The sequence below is a fragment of the Musca autumnalis genome, unplaced genomic scaffold (assembly GCF_047663935.1).
Source record: "Musca autumnalis isolate F117 unplaced genomic scaffold, ASM4766393v1 scaffold_5, whole genome shotgun sequence".
NCBI classification, from domain to species: domain Eukaryota; kingdom Metazoa; phylum Arthropoda; class Insecta; order Diptera; family Muscidae; genus Musca; species Musca autumnalis.
The window spans coordinates 69,826,866-69,849,219 of NW_027412088.1; the positions used below are offsets into that span (position 1 = coordinate 69,826,866).

General features: G+C 40.6%; 1 protein-coding gene across 1 annotated transcript; it reads left to right on the forward strand.

Moving 5' to 3' along the window:
• The first annotated feature begins 9 nt into the window (after positions 1–9).
• BBS9 (Bardet-Biedl syndrome 9) lies at positions 10–20,468 on the forward strand. Its single transcript, XM_073989301.1, has 9 exons — positions 10–407; positions 467–832; positions 9,124–9,231; positions 9,296–9,429; positions 9,493–10,429; positions 14,220–14,427; positions 14,490–14,656; positions 19,597–19,726; positions 19,828–20,468. Exons 1-9 carry the CDS (start codon positions 130–132, stop codon positions 20,401–20,403), a joined length of 2,904 nt encoding a protein of 967 aa, XP_073845402.1. The 5' UTR covers positions 10–129; the 3' UTR covers positions 20,404–20,468.
• The last annotated feature ends 1,886 nt before the right edge of the window (positions 20,469–22,354 follow it).

Sequence of the window (22,354 nt, forward strand, 5' to 3'; positions counted from 1 at the left end):
ACTAACCAGCGTTGCTTAGCAACGATCGTCGTCAAGTGGAAAAAATTAGTCAACCTTTAAGTGAAAATTGGTAAAGAATGACTAAAAGTCCTTAAAATAACAAAAAAAAAATAAACAACAATCAAAAACATGTCCTTATTTAACGTTTGTCATTGGTGGAGTGCTCAATGTCCAGATTTGGATGAAAACTATGATGTGGCAAGTTTACTGTGTGCTCGATTCGGCTTAGAAGATCAAGAAAAGGATTACATTGTTGTGGGTTCCCATACCGGTCAGTTAAGTATTTTCTATCCCAGCTATGAACAGGATGCCAATGGAAATGCTGTGGGTTATAAAGCCACCGATTTGCTTTTGGAAATACAAGGTGAACAACCGATTTTGGGTGTTTATGCTGGGCGATTTAGTGCGTAAGTTGAAAGGAGATAATAAGATTTCAATAAATGTTGATGACTTTTTGTACTTTCAGTAACAATCGCAAGGAAAATGCCAATCAGTTGGCTCTCTTACATCCCAACTCTTTGGCCATCTATAATATTATCCATGTCAGTGGTGTGGCTGAGCACGGTGCCCAGCTGAGTTTGAAGCTGATTGGAGAATATCGTTTTCAACGTACCGCCTTTTCATTTTGTAAAGGTCACTTTGGCAAAGTCAAGGGAAGAGAATTCTTTTGTGTTGTCCATTTGGATGGTTCGTTGACATTCTTCGAACAGGATGGTATTTCGTATGAATGTAAATTTCCCGGTCATCGTGCTTTGCCTACACCTGTGGTGTATTGTGAACGTACGGATTGTTTCTTTCGCTTGGCCTCAGCATGGAATTTGGAATGTTATACGTAAGTTGTGAAATGAAATTGAATATAGAAGTGGACTAACGAATGGAATGTGAAATCGGGTGATACAATTACCAGTTATATATCGGAAGGGTTTTTAAACAGTGACTACCTGAACTTCCAAATTAAAACTACATACTTAACATAACCAAAAAATACTTAACATAAATGGGTCATTACGATTAATGGAGCCTTTATAAAGGCGTAGATAGACTGATTGGAGATTCATATTTTCCAGTGGGCCTGCAAGCATTTGAGAGCTTTTAGGTAGTCATTCAGATCTACAGATAGTTCTTCAAATCTTCAGCGCGAAACAATTAACTAATGAACAGATTTTAAGCAACCTGCTCCGGGACTCATACATCAGAATAAATTTAAGAAGAACTAGAATGGCACGAGATTTCCAACACGGTGTCATCGGTCCTAGCTCTATAGAAATTTAGACGGCTGCACTATTCCGAACGTAGTTGAGCCAAAACTTCTCTGGTTTGTCGTGGATATTCTCCGAAAACGGCATTCACGCGATAGTGTTTTATGGCATCTGCGACTGCATCCGTGCGAATAGTGAAGTGGTTCTCATGAAGATTCATGAATTGGTTCTCTTGAAGATCCCTCCTGACATGTCTGGTTGGGGTTCTCACGGTAACAACAGAAGAAGTCCTTCAACGAAAACATGCCATTCTGTTGAACCGACCTACATATACGACCAAGTGCTGCCGGCTAGGGACTAGAAGACCTTGTTCTTACATCCCGTCTTGTCGCATATAACTGTGGCATGTGCGGACGACGTAAATATGTTGTCGAATGTGACCACTAGAATCTTGGGGAAGTTGGTGGTCGGAATTCGGCTAACATCGACCATGACATTAAAGTCAGTTGCTACCTCTGCAGTCCATGTGGTGAACATAGTGGAGGATAATTGCATATTCTTCTCGTGGAAAAAGGTGGAGTCAAATAGGAGTCAACCTTTCACAAATGACATCAGGAAAGGTACCCGACACCAAGATTGAACAATCATCTGAATACGTTACCATCTCAATGCTGTCTGGAGGGGGTGAAATACATTAGAGGCAGAGGTTAAACAGTTCCAGAGTTATCACCCCACCTTGGGGAACTACCTGTTTCACCTTAGACTTAGACACATATAATTGAATATCCAACGTTACAAACTTGGCCGGAGGGAAGTTTGCTCTATATATTCTCAGGGTGGAGTGCCTGACAGTAGGCTTTTGATAAGTCAAGTGCCACCATTACTGTTCTATCACATGGCGGTCTCTGGTAGAGTCCTCGGCAAATATGTGTGGAGATGGCTTTCAGCGCAGTTGTCGTGCTGTGCTGCTTACAGAATCCATGCTGATTATTCGCAACTGGACTCCTGCTTGATGGGCTTGTTCATCTAGGGATTCTCTTTTGAAACATTGGGACTCTTTTCCTAGATTATGAAAATCTCTCTGGACATGGCTTGGTGGGTGTCCTATCAACCATAGGATGGCTCTCACGGAAAAATCCGAGCAAGTACTGCAACGAAAGCATGTCATTGGGTTGTTGTACCGGAAGAATCTTTGTCTCATCATGTAGATGGTCCACTGAAAACATGAAGAGGTACCCTGTTGCAGTTCTCACATCGGCATTCTTAGAGATGGTATTTACCGGGTAAACACCAAATTTCGTGAGGCTACGTCAAGTGGTTCGGCAGTTAAAGAGTTTTTATCCAAGGTTTGGGTAAATACTCGGGTATTTACCCAAGTATTTACCCACTTGCTTAAAGTATTGTAAACCAATCCATTTTGAAATGATTTCACAACCTAAACCCAGGAATAGGGTGTTAGATGTTGTATTGGCGATTCAATATAGTTAATACCCAAATAAATACCCACAAATGAGTATTTACCCGGTATTTACCAAATTTACCGGGTATTTACCCATTGGGTATTTACCCACTGTCCATCTCTAGGCATTCTGACCGTTTGGAATATTTTCCATCGCTTTGGAATATGACCCCTAAAATGTGGGGTAGTTTGTTGTCAGAATTCTGCTACCATCGACCACGATATTCAACTCTGTCCTCATCCTCACTGCCGTTCATATGGTAAACTTAGTGTTCACGAAACTTCTTCACTAAAAATCGTCCTACATAGGTTCATGTGAACTTTTGTATTGGAAAAGTCATCTCCGGTGAACTTTTGTATGGGAAAAGTCATCTCCGGTGAACTTTTGTATGGGAAAAGTCATCTCCGGTGAACTTTTGTATTGGAAAAGTCATCTCCGGTGAACTTTTGTATGGGAAAAATCATCTCCGGTGAACTTTTGTATTGGAAAAGTCATCTCCGGTGAACTTTTGTATGGGAAAAGTCATCTCCGGTGAACTTTTGTTTTGGGAAAGTCATCTCCGATGAACTTTTGTATAGGAAAAGTCATCTCCGGTGAACTTTTGTATTGGAAAAGTCGTCTCCGGTGAACTTTTGTATTGGGAAAGTCGTGCCCGGTGAACTTTTGTATTGGCAAAGTCATGCCCGGTGAACTTTTGTATGGGAAAAGTCATCTCCGGTGAGTCATGCCCGGTGAACTTTTGTATTGGGAAAGTCATCTCCGGTGAACTTTTGTATTGGGAAAGTCATGCCCGGTGAACTTTTGTATGGGAAAAGTCATCTCCGGTGAACTTTTGTATGGGAAAAGTTATCTCCGGTGAACTTTTGTATGGGAAAAGTTATCTCCGGTGAACTTTTGTATGGGAAAAGTCATCTCCGGTGAACTTTTGTATGGGAAAAGTCATCTCCGGTGAACTTTTGTAATGGAAAAGTCATCTCCGGTGAACTTTTGTATGGGAAAAGTTATCTCCGGTGAACTTTTGTATGGGAAAAGTCATCTCCGGTGAACTTTTGTATGGGAAAAGTCATCTCCGGTCAACTTTTGTATGGGAAATGTCATCTCCGGTGAACTTTTGTATTGGAAAAGTCATCTCCGGTGAACTTTTGTATTGGAAAAGTCATCTCCGGTGAACTTTTGTATGGGAAAAGTCATCTCCGGTGAACTTTTGTATTGGAAAAGTCATCTCCGGTGAACTTTTGCATGGGAAAAGTCATCTCTGGTCAACTTTTGCATTGGAAAAGTCATCTCCGGTGAACTTTTGTATTGGAAAAGTCATGCCCGGTGAACTTTTGTATTGGGAATGTCATGCCCGGTGAACTTTTGTATTGGGAAAGTCATCTCCGGTGAACTTTTGTAAGGGAAAAGTTATCTCCGGTGAACTTTTGTATTGGAAAAGTCATCTCCGGTGAACTTTTGTATTGGGAAAGTCATGCCCGGTGAACTTTTGTATTGGGAAAGTCATGCCCGGTGAACTTTTGTATTGGGAAAGTCATCTCCGGTGAACTTTTGTATTGGAAAAGTCATCTCCGGTGAACTTTTGTATTGGAAAAGTCATCTCCGGTGAACTTTTGTATTGGGAAAGTCATCTCCGGTGAACTTTTGTATTGGAAAAGTCATCTCCGGTGAACTTTTGTATGGGAAAAGTCATCTCCGGTGAACTTTTGTATTGGGAAAGTCATGCCCGGTGAACTTTTGTATTGGGAAAGTCATGCCCGGTGAACTTTTGTATTGGGAAAGTCATCTCCGGTGAACTTTTGTATTGGAAAAGTCATCTCCGGTGAACTTTTGTATGGGAAAAGTCATCTCCGGTGAACTTTTGTATTAGGAAAGTCATGCCCGGTGAACTTTTGTATTGGGAAAGTCATCTCCGGTGAACTTTTGTATTGGGAAAGTCATGCCCGGTGAACTTTTGTATTGGGAAAGTCATGCCCGGTGAACTTTTGTATTGGGAAAGTCATTCCCGGTGAACTTTTGTATTGGGAAAGTCATGCCCGGTGAATTTTTGTATTGGGAAAGTTATGCCCGGTGAACTGTTGTATTGGGAAAGTCATCTCCGGTGAACTTTTGTATTGGAAAAGTCATCTCCGGTGAACTTTTGTATGGGAAAAGTCATCTCCGGTGAACTTTTGTATTAGGAAAGTCATGCCCGGTGAACTTTTGTATTGGGAAAGTCATGCCCGGTGAACTTTTGTATTGGGAAAGTCATCTCCGGTGAACTTTTGTATTGGGAAAGTCATGCCCGGTGAACTTTTGTATTGGGAAAGTCATGTCCGGTGAACTTTTGTATTGGGAAAGTCATCTCCGGTGAACTTTTGTATTGGAAAAGTCATCTCCGGTGAACTTTTGTATGGGAAAAGTCATCTCCGGTGAACTTTTGTATTGGGAAAGTCATGCCCGGTGAACTTTTGTATTGGGAAAGTCATCTCCGGTGAACTTTTGTATTGGGAAAGTCATACCCGGTGAACTTTTGTATTGGGAAAGTCATGTCCGGTGAACTTTTGTATTGGGAAAGTCATCTCCGGTGAACTTTTGTATTGGGAAAGTCATGTCCGTTGAACTTTTGTATTGGAAAAGTCATGCCCGGTGAAATTTTGTATTGGGAAAGTTATCTCCGGTGAACTTTTGTATTGGAAAAGTCATCTCCGGTGAAATTTGTATGGGAAAAGTCATCTCCCGTGAACTTTTGTATTGGGAAAGTCATGCCCGGTGAACTTATGTATTGGGAAAGTCATCTCCGGTGAACTTTTGTATTGGAAAAGTCATCTCCGGTGAAATTTTGTATGGGAAAAGTCATCTCCGGTGAACTTTTGTATGGGAAAAGTCATCTCCGGTGAACTTTTGTATGGGAAAAGTCATGCCCGGTGAACTTTTGTATTGGGAAAGTCATGCCCGGTGAACTTTTGTATGGGAAAAGTCATCTCCGGTGAACTTTTGTATGGGAAAAGTCATGCCCGGTGAACTTTTGTATGGGAAAAGTTATCTCCGGTGAACTTTTGTATGGGAAAAGTCATCTCCGGTGAACTTTTGTATGGGAAAAGTCATCTCCGGTGAACTTTTGTATTGGCAAAGTCATACCCGGTGAACTTTTGTATTGGGAAAGTCATGCCCGGTGAACTTTTGTATTGGGAAAGTCATCTCCCGTGAACTTTTGTATTGGAAAAGTCATCTCCGGTGAACTTTTGTATGGGAAAATCATCTCGGGTGAACTTTTGTATTGGGAAAGTCATATCCGGTGAACTTTTGTAAGGGAAAGGTTAGCTCCGGTGAACTTTTGTATTGGAAAAGTCATCTCCGTTGAACTTTTGTATTGGGAAAGTCATGCCCGGTGAACTTTTGTATGGGGAAAGTCATCTCCGGTGAACTTTTGTATAGGAAAAGTCATCTCCGGTGAACTTTTGTATTGGGAAAGTCATGCCCGGTGAACTTTTGTATTGGAAAAGTCATGCCCGGTGAACTTTTGTATTGGAAAAGTCATCTCCGGTGAACTTTTTTATGGGAAAAGTCATCTCCGGTGAACTTTTGTATTGGGAAGGTCATCTCCGGTGAACTTTTGTATTGGGAAAGTTTGAGGCTTCCAGTTTGACGTTTGAGGCTTCCAGTTGTCGCAAAACTACTCTATCAAAAACGTTTAACATACATATGTCCATGTTTCGATATAGCCCCCATATAACGGTACCTCCCAATTTTCGGTATTTTTAGAGTTTTAGCTAAATTTTTTCACCGAACTACATGTAATTTAAGATTTAAGGTTCCCATGGCCCATAAAACATCTCCACCAAAAATTGTCAACATAGTCCATGTTTTGGTATAGCCCCGATATAACGGTATCTTCCGATGTTCGTTGCTTTTCGGGATTTTGCTAAAAAATGTTTACCGAAATAGCTGTAATTTGCCATTTGAGGTTTCCAGTGATCACAAATCTTCTCCACCAAAAATTGGCAACAAAGGGCCATGTTTTTGTATAGCCTCCATGTGACGGTACCTCCCAATTATAGGCATTTTGAGAATTTTAACTACTGCCGAACTACCTGTTATTTGATATTTGAGGTTCGCAGTGCTCACAAATCATCTCCACAAAAATTGTCAACATAGGTCCATGTTTTGGTATAACGGTACCTCATGATTTTAGTTAAAATTTATATGCTCTCAGCATTTATGCCAACCAGCGTATATACACTTTCATACGGGCAAAATGTTCCTCATCGAAATAATGGTTTTAGACCCCAAGTATGATTGGAGGAAATCCGTCTAAGATAATTTGGATTTGATTTAGCCATGTATGTCTGTCTGGCTGGAGCGCACGACAACACTCGAATGAATCAACCGATTCGGTCCAAAACTAGGCTTTCGTAATATTTTGTCCAAAGTTAGTTTAAGTTCGAAAATGTATTACATCGGTCCTCTCCTTCCGGTACTTCCATCACAAATGTTAGGAAAATTTGAGCGCACGATAACTCTTGAAGGGAGTAACCGATTTGGTCCATACTTTGCACATCGTAAAATTTCCACCAGACTTAGATGAGGTTCCAATATAGACTTAATCGGTCAACTAATTCGGGTACCTCCCACACAAAATTTCGGAAGAGTTCAGTTTAGGATCTGCTCTCGAAACGCTTTGTTGTAACAACTTGTATTCACTGCCCCCCAAACAACGGTACAAGTTCCATCAGGGGAACCTCCATACTTCCTGAGAAAATAGTGCGAAAGTTTAAAAAAAAAACCTATTTCACCATGTGTAGTGGTTGGTTCGATCCAAAATTTTGTCCAAACCTTATTTATGTTCTAATATAAGCCATATCTGTCCACTCATTCAGGTACCTACCCAATAAAAGTTCGAAAAAATTGAACGCACGATAACTCTTGAATGTTCGAATATGAACTATATTTGTCCATTCCTTCGGGTATTTCCCACACAAGTTCACTTTAAGTAAGTTCACTTTAAGACCTGCTCTCGAATCACTTTGATTTTTGTTGAAGCAACTTGCATGCGCTGCCTCAATTACGACGGTAAACGTTTTTTTCAAGGGCAAGTCCATACACCCGAAAGGTGTAAAAATCCCCTATGGCACCATAGGCAGTGGATGGAGCCCACGATAACTCTCGAACTGATCAACCGATTTGGTACAAATTTGGGCTTCGTCATATTTTATCTAAACTTAGTTTCAGTTCGAAGATGGGCATTACTGGTCCACAAATTACGGTACTTCCCGCCCTGTATTTAAAAAATTTCACTAAAATGGTGTGCACGATATCTCTTGAACGGGCAACCAATTTGGTCCAAACTTTGGGACTCCTAATATTTTGTAAAAATTTAGTTTAACTTCTAATATGACCCAAATCGGTCCTCCCTTTAGGGTACCTCCCCCATAAAAGTTCAACATTAGTGTCTAACTGCAGTTTAGAAGAATCGAAGAATCTTCGTAAATGTATACCGATGTTGTTCGTTGTGGCCCTGCTTTCGATGGACAAGTCCATGCCTCCTGGCATACTGGTCCAAAAGTTATACAATGACCCACTGAAATGACTAGCGAGCGCCATATCTATCGAAAAGATTTGACTCCCAAAATAAGATCCACTTCCATATTGGACTATGTGGGTCCATTACTTTAAGTACTTCCTCCGCAACACTTTTGAATTTTAAACCTAATCCAAAAATAAAAAAATAAATAAATGTCCAAAAAGGGCTACGAAATTCTGAAAAGACCCAAAATACATTCGATCTCTCTGTAGATGAAAGTTTCAATTCACATAGGCTGAGGGTATATCTGTCGGCAAAGCCGACTGATACTTTTTTACTTGTTAACCAAACTTGCCGTAATTTTCCGTTTGAGGTTCCTATCTGTCACAACACCTCTCCACGGAAATTTATTGTTACAGCCCCCAGATAACGACACGTCCCGATTGTAGGTATTTTGAGAATTTTAACTACTTTTTAACCGAACTATCTGTAATTTAACATTTGACGTTCAAAGTGGTCACAAAACTTATCCACCAAAAATTGCCAATTGTCAGGAAGTCTACATTTGTTGGCCGAAGTATCTGTAATTTGGCATTTGAGGTTCCCAGTGGTCAAAAAGGTTCTCCACAAAAAGTTTTCAACATGGGTCCACACTTTGATATAGCCCCCATATAAAAGTGGCGCCCAATTAAAGAAATTTTTTTTATAAATTTTTGTTTACCTTGGGTTTCCGTGGTCACAAAATATCTCTATTTAAAATTGTGGACAGGAAGGAAAATTAATTAGGAGGGTATAAAAAGTTCAGCCCATCCGAACTTAACGCTTTTTTAGTTGTCTTTTTTTCTAATATTCTGAATTATCAGTCTTAACGGGGCCTAAGACTACATTTCAATCTTTCATTCATTTTGCCAATATTTCAAAATGTTATTAAAACAGTTGTCTCCCTTTTCCCTTCCTTTTCTTTCAGTTATCAAGATCTGTCACATTCATCAATAAATAAATCCTACTATCAACCAATATGGTCGGTTTGTTTAGGTGAAGGTATATTGGATATGAATGTGGTGCAGGTTAAATCGTAAGTTAACTAACGAAAGATGATTCTTTAATTTGAAAACACCTAAAACTATGCTTTCCCACAGAGATTATTCCTCACTAATGATATTGGGAGAACATAATTTCATTTGCCTAACGGATACAGGGAAAGTTGAATTCATACTAAAATTGGATTATGCACCAAAATGTTTTCACTCTTTTGTCGTGGGATATTATTGGGGTAAGTTAACCTTGGAATGTATAACAGAAAAATTAAATTTAATTATAATTTCCCTTTTCGCAGAACCCACGGCCCGCCTTATAACCATTATTGTTTCGGAATCTTCAAAAGTTTTCATTTATGAAAATGCCAACATAATATGGGCTGCACAATTTAAACATGAATCCCCAGTGGCCATACGAAGATCCAATATTATGGGTTTACCAGGAGGCATTGTCACCCTGAGTCCCACAGGAAAATTGCGTATTGGTTATTTGGGTTCAGATCCGTATATTTTTCAAGTACCACCGTTAAATATGGAGGAGCTAACCTTTCAACAGGCCCACGATGAATTCATGCAATTGGAACAGGAAATTAAGGAAGCCACTGATATACAGGATATGCAGGCAATCAATGAGAAAGCCTATGCCGATGTTCATATAGAATTTGTCATCGAACAAAATACCAATGATGATGCAGATACCATGTTATTGGATATACCAGCCCATGTTACATTAAAAGATTTACCCGTATGCTCGGGTCGATTGAAATGGCATACCAAATGTGATTTATCAGAATTGCAAGTGGTCTTTAATCTACCCGATGGCATAAAATGTTCTCAAGATTCTCTCACCTATACCGATATTAAGGCAGATACCAAAGAAACTATGGAATTGGATTTTTATACTTGTGACCTGTTGCATATACCCACAGCTAGGGTGGAGGCAATTGTTTCTTTTATTTCCACTAAAGGCATACCTCGGGTAATACAGAAGACTTCGTTTTTGCCACTGAATATGTTTTTCAAAACACGACAACCACAAAAATCCGCTGCCATTAAATTAACTTTTAATGTAAATTCGACAGAGGAATCATCTGTAAAGCTAACAAATTATTTTTCCGAGTTTGTTAGCTGGGAATCGGATATACAAGCTCTCGGTTTGGTACTACTAACCACTGCCGATGAAAGTCAAGAGGAGGTCATAACAATTGTGGCGGCGAAAAATTCAAATCGTATAAGGTAAGTTTTGAAATAAAAAGGAAGGAAATTAGGTGGAGGAGAGAGTCTCAAACAAGTCGGATAAAGCAATCGAATCGGAAATTCAACGTGCAACACATTTTCAACAAGTAACAAGGAAAACTCCATTAAGTTCGGCAGGACTGAACTTTTTATACCCTCCAGCACAAACAGTGGGGAGGAGGAGCCAGCATCAACAATTTATGGGGAGGAATGTTTTGTACCACATCAAAGGCAATATACCATCAAAGGCAATGGACCGATATAATCCATTTTCAGTACCAAATATCCTGGGAGTAATAGAAACTTCTGTACCAAATTATATTACGTAAATATTGCGAGCTGTATCTTCATTTCAGACAGAGAGACTGAGTGAAATCGGAAACTTTTTCAAAATGAGGTTTTTCATTTCCTTTATTTTTTGCTGTGGGTGACGTAGGGGATGGCTTTAACAAAATCCCAGGATTTATCTTGGTCCATCTTTCATCTCAAGTGGACACTTTAACACCCGTTAAAGGTAGTGAGCTCACATGTGCCGCGCGTTCACCCATAAGAACGTTAAAAACTTGGGTTTGGATGTCGGGTTAGTAACCCTCCCCTAGAAAAAGCAGCCTACTATGAAAAAACGAAAGAAAAGAGAAACAAACCCCTTTAAAGTTGACGAACTCCGCAAAAGTTTTAAGGACCATGATCTGCGAATCTGCACCTGGAATGTTCGCACTCTTTACAGAAAAAGTGCAGTTTACGCATTGACAGACTTGGAAAGTACAAGGCGGACATTACTGCCATACAGGAAATAAGTTGGATTAGGAAAGCCGTCACAACAACACCTAAAGGTGACGCACTGTATTATAGCTGCCATGACACAAAGCATGAGTTTGGTTACGGATTTGTAGTTGGTCGGAGGTTAAAACATCCGGTCTCTGGTCTGCTCTTTATTTGCGCTCATACTCCTACTGAAGACAAGGACGAACAGACCAAAGATATATTTTACGAGCGCTTAGAAGAAACATATGACCGTTGCCCTACCCATGTCATTAAACTTATTCTAGGCGATTTTAATGTCAAAATTGGAAATGAGAATATCTTTAGCCCAACAGGCGGGAAATTCAGTCTCCACAGTGAAACATCTGACAATGGTATGAGACTGATAGACTTTGCAGCTCCAAAAAACATGGTAGTTAGCAGTACCAGATTTAAGCATCTCGATATTCATAAGGGCTCCTGGCTGTCTCCAGATCAAAGAACAAGTAATCAAATTGATAACGTTGTGATAGATGGAAGACATTCATCGAGCGTGTTAGATGTACGATCGTTCCAAGGAGCCAACATAGACTCGGACCACCACCTTGTTGCAGCAAAGGTGCGTACCAGATTAAGCTTAGGAAATAAGGTACGAACAGACACAACACGGAAGTTGGACTTACCGATGTCCTGCTGCGATCACAACACATAGCCACATCATACTACACTCAACTCTCCCAATTTCTTAATCAAAGCACCTCAAGTCCCGATAACATATCAGCACAATGGCAAAACATTGCCCACTCCACGCAAGCAGCCGTAAAATACATACTTGGATACCAGAGACCTACACCAAGGAATCCATGGTATGACCAAGAGTGTCGTGCTGCTACCGAAGAAAAAATGCGGCATATAGGGCTACCTTACAATCAGTAGCAACGCGCATTAGAGAGGTATCGGTAGGAAAGGAGAGAGGAGAAACGCAGAAAAAAGAGAGAAATGGAAAAGCGACAGCATGAACAAATCGAAATGTGCAGGAGCCGGAATGAAGTCCGAAAATTCTACCAAAGAGTGAAACATCAAACTGATGGCTTAGGTACAGGCACATCCTCCTGTATAGGCCAAAAAGGTAATTTGGTAACTGATACAGATAGTGTGCTCAGGATATGAAAAGATAATTTTTCCAAATTGTTAGTATCCAATAGTAGCGAAGACGACGAAGATATTACAGATCCAAACCCAGAAGCTGGTATTGAATGTATACCGCCCGCCAAAATGAGGTAAAGGCAACAATAAACCGGCTGAAGAATAATAAGATAGCAGGAGTCGGTGGTTTACCAGTCGAGCTGCTCAAAACAAGAGGCGACACGGTAATAAGGTGTATGCATCAGTTCGTTGTCTCCATCTGGCAGGAAGAACGCGTAACAGACGATTGGAACTTGAGCATCCTGTGTCCCGTCCACAAGAAAGGAGATAAGACTGTATGCTCTAACTATAGGAGCATAAGTCTACTCCCTATTGCCTCCAAGATAGTGTCAGGAATATTATGCGAACGACTAAATCCTATGGTCAATGAATGCTGCTTTAGACCTGGCAAGTCCACCATTGACCAGATATTTACCCTGCTGCAAATCCTGGAGAAGACCCAAGAGATGCAAATCTACACCAACCACTCTTTTTTCGATTATAAATCAGTCTTCGACAGCCCCCTACGCTTAAAGGTATTCAAAGCCATGTCTGAATTTGGTATCCCCTCAAAGCTCATTCGGATTTGAAAGATGACTTTAACTGATACTAGGTCCTCAGTTAAAATAGGAAATAACCTTTCCAAACATATAGCTCGTACTAACAGGTAGTAAAAGACTTCGTCTACCTCGATACCGCTATAAACACAACAAACAACTAACTGAACTGAAATAAGAAGAAGAATTATATTGGCTAATAGATGCTACTTTGGCTTAAGTCTGCAGTTTAAAACCAAACCCACATCTCGTCAAACAAAAACAACCCCAGTTGGAAATTGAATCAACGAAAAATTTCAAAATTGTCTTTAAGAAAGGCGGTGTCACCGAATTTGTCACTCTTCCATGTGCGATGCGTGACGTTCTGTACGAAAATGTCTTGCAATGTGCCTTGGTACAAGTTAATGTTCTCACGTCCGTGAAGACAACTTCGCTTACCTTGTCGCTCAACTGGTCGTGCACGAGTTTTGCGACATTTGTGTGAAAATGTCGTCGATGACCACAAAGGGCTGTCATCGAGCCGTCTTCAATGGATTGGGGACAACTTTGAAGACACATAGCAGACAACTTCCAACTGGGACGCTTTAAAAACTCTGATACTACCCGTGCTAATGTATGGTTTTGAAGGCTAGGTATTTGCGTAAGCAGATAAGGCAGTGCTTTGTGTGTTTGAGAGAAAATTTCTTCGAAAGATCTACGGGCCAATCTGCGTTGACGATGAATATCGACGTCGTATGAACAACGAGCTGTATCTGCTATACAACGACATCTGTATAGTTAAACTTATCCATATATAACGATTGCATTGACTAAGTCATGTCATAAGAATTAGCGAATGAACTCACTGGCGGTACACGCAGTGCTGGTGGGCCAAGGCTTCGATGGAGCAAAAAAGTGGAAGGCGAGCTCGAAAAACGTGGTATTCCAAAAAGCCAAGCAACAAACAGAGAGGAATGGAAATCTTTCCTAGGTTAGACTTATAGGACAAATTTCCTGTAATAGGCCAACTAAGTAAGATCGACGTTTTGGTATAGCCCTCATATAACGGTACCTCCCTATTTTTTGTTAACATGGCGAGGGTATTCTTGTTTGCAGATTTCACTTTGACCTTGATATTACTTGTGATTAACTCGTGACAATGTTAATATCAGCGTATTTTTTCTTTCTTAGCTTATCTGTCTTCTTGTTCCAATATACTGGTTACGAGTACTGCAGCTCGGCAATGTCCTTCTGCACTTACATAAATAAATATGTTTAAAATTATGTTGAAAAATATTGTTAATATCGCTTCTTTTATTCATTTGTAGAATCCAATCTGATTACTTGGAAACATTCCCTCTTATTCTGGAACGTCTGATGGAGAAGTCTTTGGAAATGCAAAATAAGACAACATCCAGTAAAAAGACACAAAAACTCCACAATATTCTTCAGGCAACACCATTTATACCGGCCCAACCAATACTGCATAGAATTGATGTACATCATGAAACCCAGGAGAATATAAGAAAGCAAACGGTAAACCCATTCCCTACATTGTGTTTTTACAAGAATAATACCGATCGTATTTCTTTGTATAGCTGGAACTGGACGAATTATGGCAAAAATTTAAAGATCTTCAAAGAAAATTACAAGAGAAATCCGATGATGAACCCAAGGAGACATTGGTAATGCAAATTGAGGAAAATTATGACCATTTGATTGCCGAAGGCGATAAGCTTATGGAAATGCGCAAAGATGAATTGAGGTACGTAGAAAGGTGAACAAATACAAAATATTTTATGACAAGAAAAAATTGTCCAAAATCTGCCCAATATCCAACAATTAAAAAAAATGTTATGTTCAACCGGGTCGACTTTTTATACCCTCCACCATAAAATATTCTGAAATAAAATGGAATAGTTAGTTTTCGACCACGGTGGCAATACCAAACTGGGAACATCAAATGTTAAATAACAGGTAGTTCGGTCCACAAATGTAGCTAAAATCCGCAAAATACCTAAAATCGGGAGGTTCCGTTAAATGGGGGCTACACCAAAACATGAACCTATGTTGACGATTTTCGGTCGAGATATTTTGTGACCACTGGAAACATCAAATGTTAAATTACAGGTAGTTCGGGCAAAAAATGTAGCTAAAATCCGAAAAATACCGAAAATCGGGAGGTACCGTTATATGGGGGCTATACCAAACCATGAACCTATATTGATGATTTTCGGTGGAGATATTTTGTGACCACTGGGAACCTCAAATGTAAAATTACAGGTAGTTCGGTACAAAATTGTAGTTAAAATCTTCAAAATACCGAAAATCTGGAGGTATCGTTATATAGAGACTATACCAAAACATGAACTTATGTTGACGATTTCCGGTGGAGATATTTTGTGACCACTGGAAACATCAAATGTTAAATTACAGGTAGTTCGGGCAAAAAATGTAGCCAAAATCCGAAAAATACCGAAAATCGGGAGGTGCCGTTATATGGGGGCTATACCAAACCATGAACCTATGTAGACGATTTTTGGTGGAGATATTTTACGACCACTGGGAACCTCAAATGTAAACTTACAGGTAGTTCGGTCCAAAAATGTAGCTAAAATCCGCTAAATACCGAAAATCGGGAGTTACCGTTATATGGGGGCTATACCAAACCATGAACCATTATTGATGATTTTCGGTGGAGATATTTTGTGACCACTGGGAACATCAAATGTAAAATTACAGGTAGTGCGGTCAAAAAACGTAGCTAACATTCTCAAAATACCGAAAATCGGGAGGTATCGTTATATGGAAACTATAGCTAAACAAGGACTTATGTTTACGATTTTCGGTGGAGATATTTTGTGACCACTGGGAACATCAAATGTTAAATTACAGATAGTTCAGTCAAAAAATTTAGCTAAAATACTCAAAATACCGAAAATCGGGAGGTACTGTTTTATGGGGGCTATACCAAAACATGGAACTATGTTGACAATTTCCGGGGGAGATGCTTTGCGACCACTGGGAACCCCAAATGTTAAATTACAAGTAGTTCGGTCCAAAAATGTAGCTAAAATCCGCTAAATACCGAAAATCGGGAGGTACCGTTATATTGGAGCTATACCAAACCATGAACCTATGTTGACGATTTTCGGTGGAGAAGTCTCGTGACCACTGGGAACCTCAAATGTCAAATTACGAGTAGTTCGGTACAAACAATTTAGCTAACATTCTCAAAATACCGAAATTCGTTAACCGGTACCGTTATATGGGGGCTATACCAAAACGTAGACCTACGAGTATGTTGTAGATTTTTGTTGGAAAAGTTGTCTGACCACTGGGAACCTCAAATGTAAAATTATAGGTAGTTCAGTCGAAAATGTAGCTAAAATACTCAAATTACAGAAAATCGGGAGGTACCGTAAAATGGGGGCTACACCAAAACTTGGACCTATGTTAACGATTTTCGGTGGAGATATTTTATGACCACTGGGAACATCAAATGTTAACTTATAGGTAGTTCGGTCCAAAAATGCAGCTAAAATCCGCAAAGTACCGAAAATCGGGAGGTACCCTTAAATGGGGGCTACACCAAAAAATGAATCTATGTTGACGATTTTCGGTGGAGATATTTTATGGGGGAACCCCAAATGTAATATTACATATAGTTAGGTTAAAAATTTTATCTAAAGTCCTCAAAATACCGAAAATCGGGTGCTATCGTTATGTAGGGATATACCGAAACGTGATCCGATATAGTCCATCTTCGAACTTGATGTGCCTATAGAAGGAAAGACATTCCGGTGCACAAATATAGCGTCAAACTCAATTATTGTGGACATTGCAGTGAATACAGCAGCCGTTTGTAACACATCGAAGTCGAAACAGCCGTTTCGGTATTTTGGAGGTTTTAGCTACATTATCCCACCGAAATGGCTGAAATTTTGGTGCATTGACTTCCCACCTGAAATTTATCGGTATAGATCAACGCCTTCATACAGCCCCCATAGAACGGGGTTTCGAGGGTTTAGCCTCAATATACTACTGAAATTGCTGGAATTTGGTATTTGGTCTTCGTTTGCAATTTAATTGCAATGGGCTCCGAGATAAGATCGATGAAATAGTGGACTTTATGAATCGGAAGAGGATTAAGGTCGCGGCGGTGCAGAAAACCATGCTGAACGACCACAGCACAGTACGTTGCGATGGTTGCAACGTAATAAGGAACGATCGCACCAGATGTGGAGGTGGGGGATTAGCTTTCCTTTTGCACGAGTCTGTTCAATACAGACCTATCTCACTTGAGCCTGCCTCTAACGACCCGTACATGGAATGTATGGGGGTAGCAGTGAGGTGTGGAACTGCCGAGATAGAGTTGCTGAACGTATACATCCCGCCGAGAAATAGCTGTATAAGCCTGACATTAGCCCGCTTTTGGAAGATCATAATCGTCTGGTCCTGGGGGGCTTTAATGCGCATCATGAGATGTGGCATTCGGCCCTCGGAAACGACCAGAGGGGTATAGCGCCGGCTGAGCAACCCGTCATTTCCCTTGGATCAGACCATCTCCCCATAATTATCTCCATCAGCAGACAACCCGATTTCATCACCTCTGAATGCAGCACATTCGTCAATTATGGGAAAGCTAATTGGCCGAGTTTCAGAGAGTTCACCAATCACCGCTTCAGAGAATTTCCCAATCCTTCTGATGTTCGGGTAGCGGAAAGGACGTTCCGAGACATCATCAATGCTGCAGCCGCTCGAATACCGGAAGTAAGACCAACTTTCCCAGCAGAGGCGACGTCCAAATGAGCGTGATGAACTTCGTCGAACCAACCCCGACGACCCCAGAGTCAGGGAGCTGACATTGGAAGTTAACAGGCTGGTCAGCGAACATAAGCGGAACAAGTGGTTAAATCATCTGAAGAGTTGCAACATTAGAGACGGTATAAGTAAATTGTGGGCAACGGTTAAGTCACTCTCGAACCCCGGAAGGAGGGATGACAGGACCTCAGTCACGTTTGGCGATGTGACGTTGATTGACCCGAAGACGTGTGCAAGTTACTTCAATCGACAGTTTGTCGAGCACCCCTAGAGTGACAGGGCGAAGAGAAGAATGTTACGTCGCATTAGATCTCTTCCTGCCGAGGATGAACCACCACAGTTTACAATGGATGATGTTGCGAATGCCATCAGGAACGCCAAATCATCCAAAGCGTTGGGCCCTGACGGAATTTCCATGGTAATGTTGAAACAGCTGCATGAACCGGGAGTGGAGTATCTCACTGAAGTTCTCAACCTGTCGCTAGCCACCCTTATTGTTCCCGAAGTGTGAAAAATGGGCAGGGTAGTCCCTCTTCTGAAGCCAGGCAAGGATGCCAGCAAAGGTGAATCGTACAGCCCGATTTCGCTTTTGTCACCTGTAGCGAAGACCATTGAGGCCTTAGTCCTCCCAGCATTAGAAATACCTATCAAGTTGCCGATCATCAGCATGGATTCCGTAAGCAGCACAGCACGACAACTGCGCTGCACGCCATTACCACATATATTTGTCAAGGACCAACCAGAAACGGCCGTGAGATAGAACAGTGATGGTGGCGCTTGACTTATCAAAAGCCTTTGATACAGTCAGGCACTCCACGCTGTTTGAGGACATTGAGCAGACAACCCTCCGGCCAAGCTTGAAACGTTAGATAGTCAATTATATGTGTGGTCGCCAGTCGTACTTGGAATTCAGGAACAATAAGTCCAAACCCCGTAGAGTGAAACAGGGAGTTCCCCAAGGAGGGGTGATATCTCCGGAACTGTTTAACCTCTACCTTTCCTGTATTCCGCCCCCTCTAGACGGCATTGAGATCGTAACGTATGCGGATGATTGTACGATCCTGGCGTCAGGTACCTACCCTGATGACATCTCTGAGAGAGACTGAACTCCTATTTAACCGATATTACCACATTTTTCCACGCGAGGAATATGCAGATCGACGGCCACTCTGTTCACCACATGGACGGCGCAGTATAGAAGAGAGTTGAATATCAGGGTCGATGGTAGCAGAATTCCGACAACAAACTGCCCCAAAATTCTAGGGGTCACATTCGACCACTTTTACGTCGTCCTCGCATGCCACAGCTATCTGCGATAAACTGAAATGTAGGAACAATGTCCTCCCAATCACCATCTGCTGGCCACCGATACACCCAGGCAAATCAAGAAGGATATACATACATACCCCATCTATCACAGCTGAAGAACGTCAGCTGCCACGACAAACCAGAGTAGTTTTGGCTCAATTACGCTCGGGATATTGCAGTCGCCTAAATTCCTATTGGGCGGGAATCGATCGCACCGTGCAAGACATCTGCCCAGTATGCGGCATGGGCCCGCACGATACTAAGCACCTATTCAACTGCCCCGCCAAGTCTACTCATCTGACTCCAGTGGATCTGTGGTTACATCCCATCGAAGTAGCCACCTTCCTGGAACTGGAGATAGACCCAGAGCCAGATTAAACAGGATAACGAACATACAAACATAATAATAAAACACTGTTACAACAACAACTAGGGTATATAACTTTTGTATATTTTTTAGAAAAAATATCAATATTTCACAATTTAAAACATTACATTTAAAGAATAAACCTCATTCTAACCTCAAAATAATTGCTAATCTCAAATTATTTCTATTTAACAAAAAAAATCTAGACAAAGATGCGACTTATCCTGTGCTTTAGTGGTAGCCAAAATTATTATTTCCTGTCTTAATCTCGAGGAGAAAATCATCAAAGTTGTGTGCTCCGTCCTAACCACACCCACCGAGGATTGGACAGAACTGGTAATCACATTCTTATACTAAAATGAAAATATTAATAATAATCACATTCTTTCCTAAAACGAAAATATTACTTTAATTTATCCAACCTTTTGTATTTTCAGAGTTGGGAAGAATCAATGGCCGCGGGCATTGATATGCTACATCATTATGGTCCGTTAAATCGTTCGAAAAACGCCAATACGCAAAATAATATGATCGATGCCACAGCAAGTCACAACACCTTCGACTACCCAAGATTTCGTAAGCATTTTGCCACCTTCTTCGATCGTATTGTACGCTTGGCATCCAATGACACTAAACAACAGCAGCTTGCTAGCAGCAGTAGCATAATGGAAATAAAAACCGAATCCCAGGCGGTAGCTCAAAAAGCTGAAATTGAAGCTAAGCCAGATATTAATACCGAAACATGGCATGATATTCTCAGCGTTAAACCGATGCAATCGACAACTGGTGCGGTCAAACGTTTGAAACCCTTTCAGAAATCATCAACTCTTGAAGCTGTCGAAGATGATGAAGAAGATGCCGATGATGATGCTGAAGATTTGCGCAAAATGGGTTATAAAAAGGAATACGGTTGTAAGGAGAAACGTGATGACAATGAATCGGAATGGCTGAATGAAGATTTTAAATTACCCTCATCCGAGGAATTGTTTAGTGATTTAGGGATATGGTGGTAAAACGTCGCCATGTTTGTAATTTTAATGTTTAATTTAACCAATAAATGTTCCACAATGTACAATGTCTTATAAGTACATAAGTCTGTTCCAGTTCTGCAAGAATCTACTATTTTTTACTATTTTTTCCGATAACATAAAGGAAAAAATGTTATCGTATTAAAAAATAGTAGCTTCTGGAAGGTTCTGGAACAGAGCAATTGATTCGTTTATTTTTTGTTGTAATTAACGGGTCTATTATGTATTGAAAGCGAAGTTCAGTAATCGACCCACAACATTTTGAAGTATTTTTTATTGTACTTAGTTTTTATACCCTCCATATATGTGGAGTGTGCATTAAGTTTGTTCTTCTGGTTGTAACACATCGAACTAATCACTTGCGACTCTTTATAGTATATACATATGTATATTCTTGATCAGGATAAAATTCTAAGACGATCTAGCCATGTCCGTCTGTTGTAATCACTCATGCGTCCGCAAGAAAATTTTGCAACCGAGTGCCTTTTTTCAATATGAAGGTCAAGTTCGAAGATGGTCCAAATGGATCCACGTTTTAATATAGCCCACATATAACGGTACCGGATTTAAGGTATTTTGAGGATTTTAGCTACATGTTACTCCCAAATTGATTCCAATTTGGCACTTGTAGTTTTAAGAGGTCAAACAACTTCTGCAACAAAAATGGTGGAGATAGGTATTTTGAGGATTTTAGCTACATTTTTCGACCGAACCAGCTAAAATTTGATAATTTCACCACTAAAAATTTTCAAGATATGTCCATGTTTTGGTATATGCCCCATATCACGGTACCTACCGATTTAAGGTATTTGAGGATATTAGATACATTTTCCGCCCAAATTGGCTCCAACTTAGCACTTGGAGTTACAAGAGGTCATAAAATGTCTGCACCAAAAATGTTGGCGATAGGTCCACTTTTTGGTATAGGCCCCATATAACAGTACCTTCCGATTTTGAGGATTTTAGCAACATTTTCTGACCGAGATAGCTGAAATTCGACATTTGAGGTTCCCAATGACCAAAATCTTCCCCTAAAAATTGCAAAGACAGGTCCATATAACGGTACTTCCGGATTTAAGGTATTATAAAGCTTTTAGCTACATTTTCTGACCGAATTATCTGAAATTTGACATTTGATGGTCCCAATCACCAACTTCACCGACTTCTCTACAAAAAATTTTCAAGATAGGTCCACGTTTTGATATAGCCCCCCAACTACGGTACCTCCCGATTTAAGGTATTTTGGGGATTTTAGCTAAAATTTTTGGTCGTATTAGATATAATTTGGCATTTGAGGTTCTCAGTGGCCCCGAAACGTCTGCACCAAAAATCGTCAATATAGGTCCATGTTTTCTTATAGCCCCCATATAAAGGCACCTCCCAATTTAAAGTACTTTCAGGGATTTTAGCTAATTTTTTTGACCGAACTAGCTGTAATTTTACATTTGACGTTCTCAGTGGTCTCGAAACTTCTCCACCAAAAATCGTCAACATAGGTCCATTTTTTGGTATAGCCCTATATAACGGTACCTCCCGAATTAAGGTATTTTGAGGAATTTAGCTACAATTTTTGACAGAACCAGCTGAAACATGACATTTGAGGTTATTGCACATATCGAGAAACTAATAATTCCATTCTAATATCATGGGCAGGAGTAGTGTCTCTGGAATATTCGCTATTGGCGACATACATCGTGGTGCTTTATGTGAGTACCTACCTTGCGGTCTAAATCACAGTGCTCTTAACACTGGGTGAATACAATGCGTCTACCAACGCCCTGCACAAATGTACGAATACCAATTCGCTCACACGTATTTGGACGTGATCGCCACCTTGGTAAGGAGCGGAGCCTATATAAACTTCTGCCTTTCTCTGGGTCAGGCATCCGGTTGATGATGCAGGTCCACATTCGAGCCCGCGATTTGGGTCTTAACC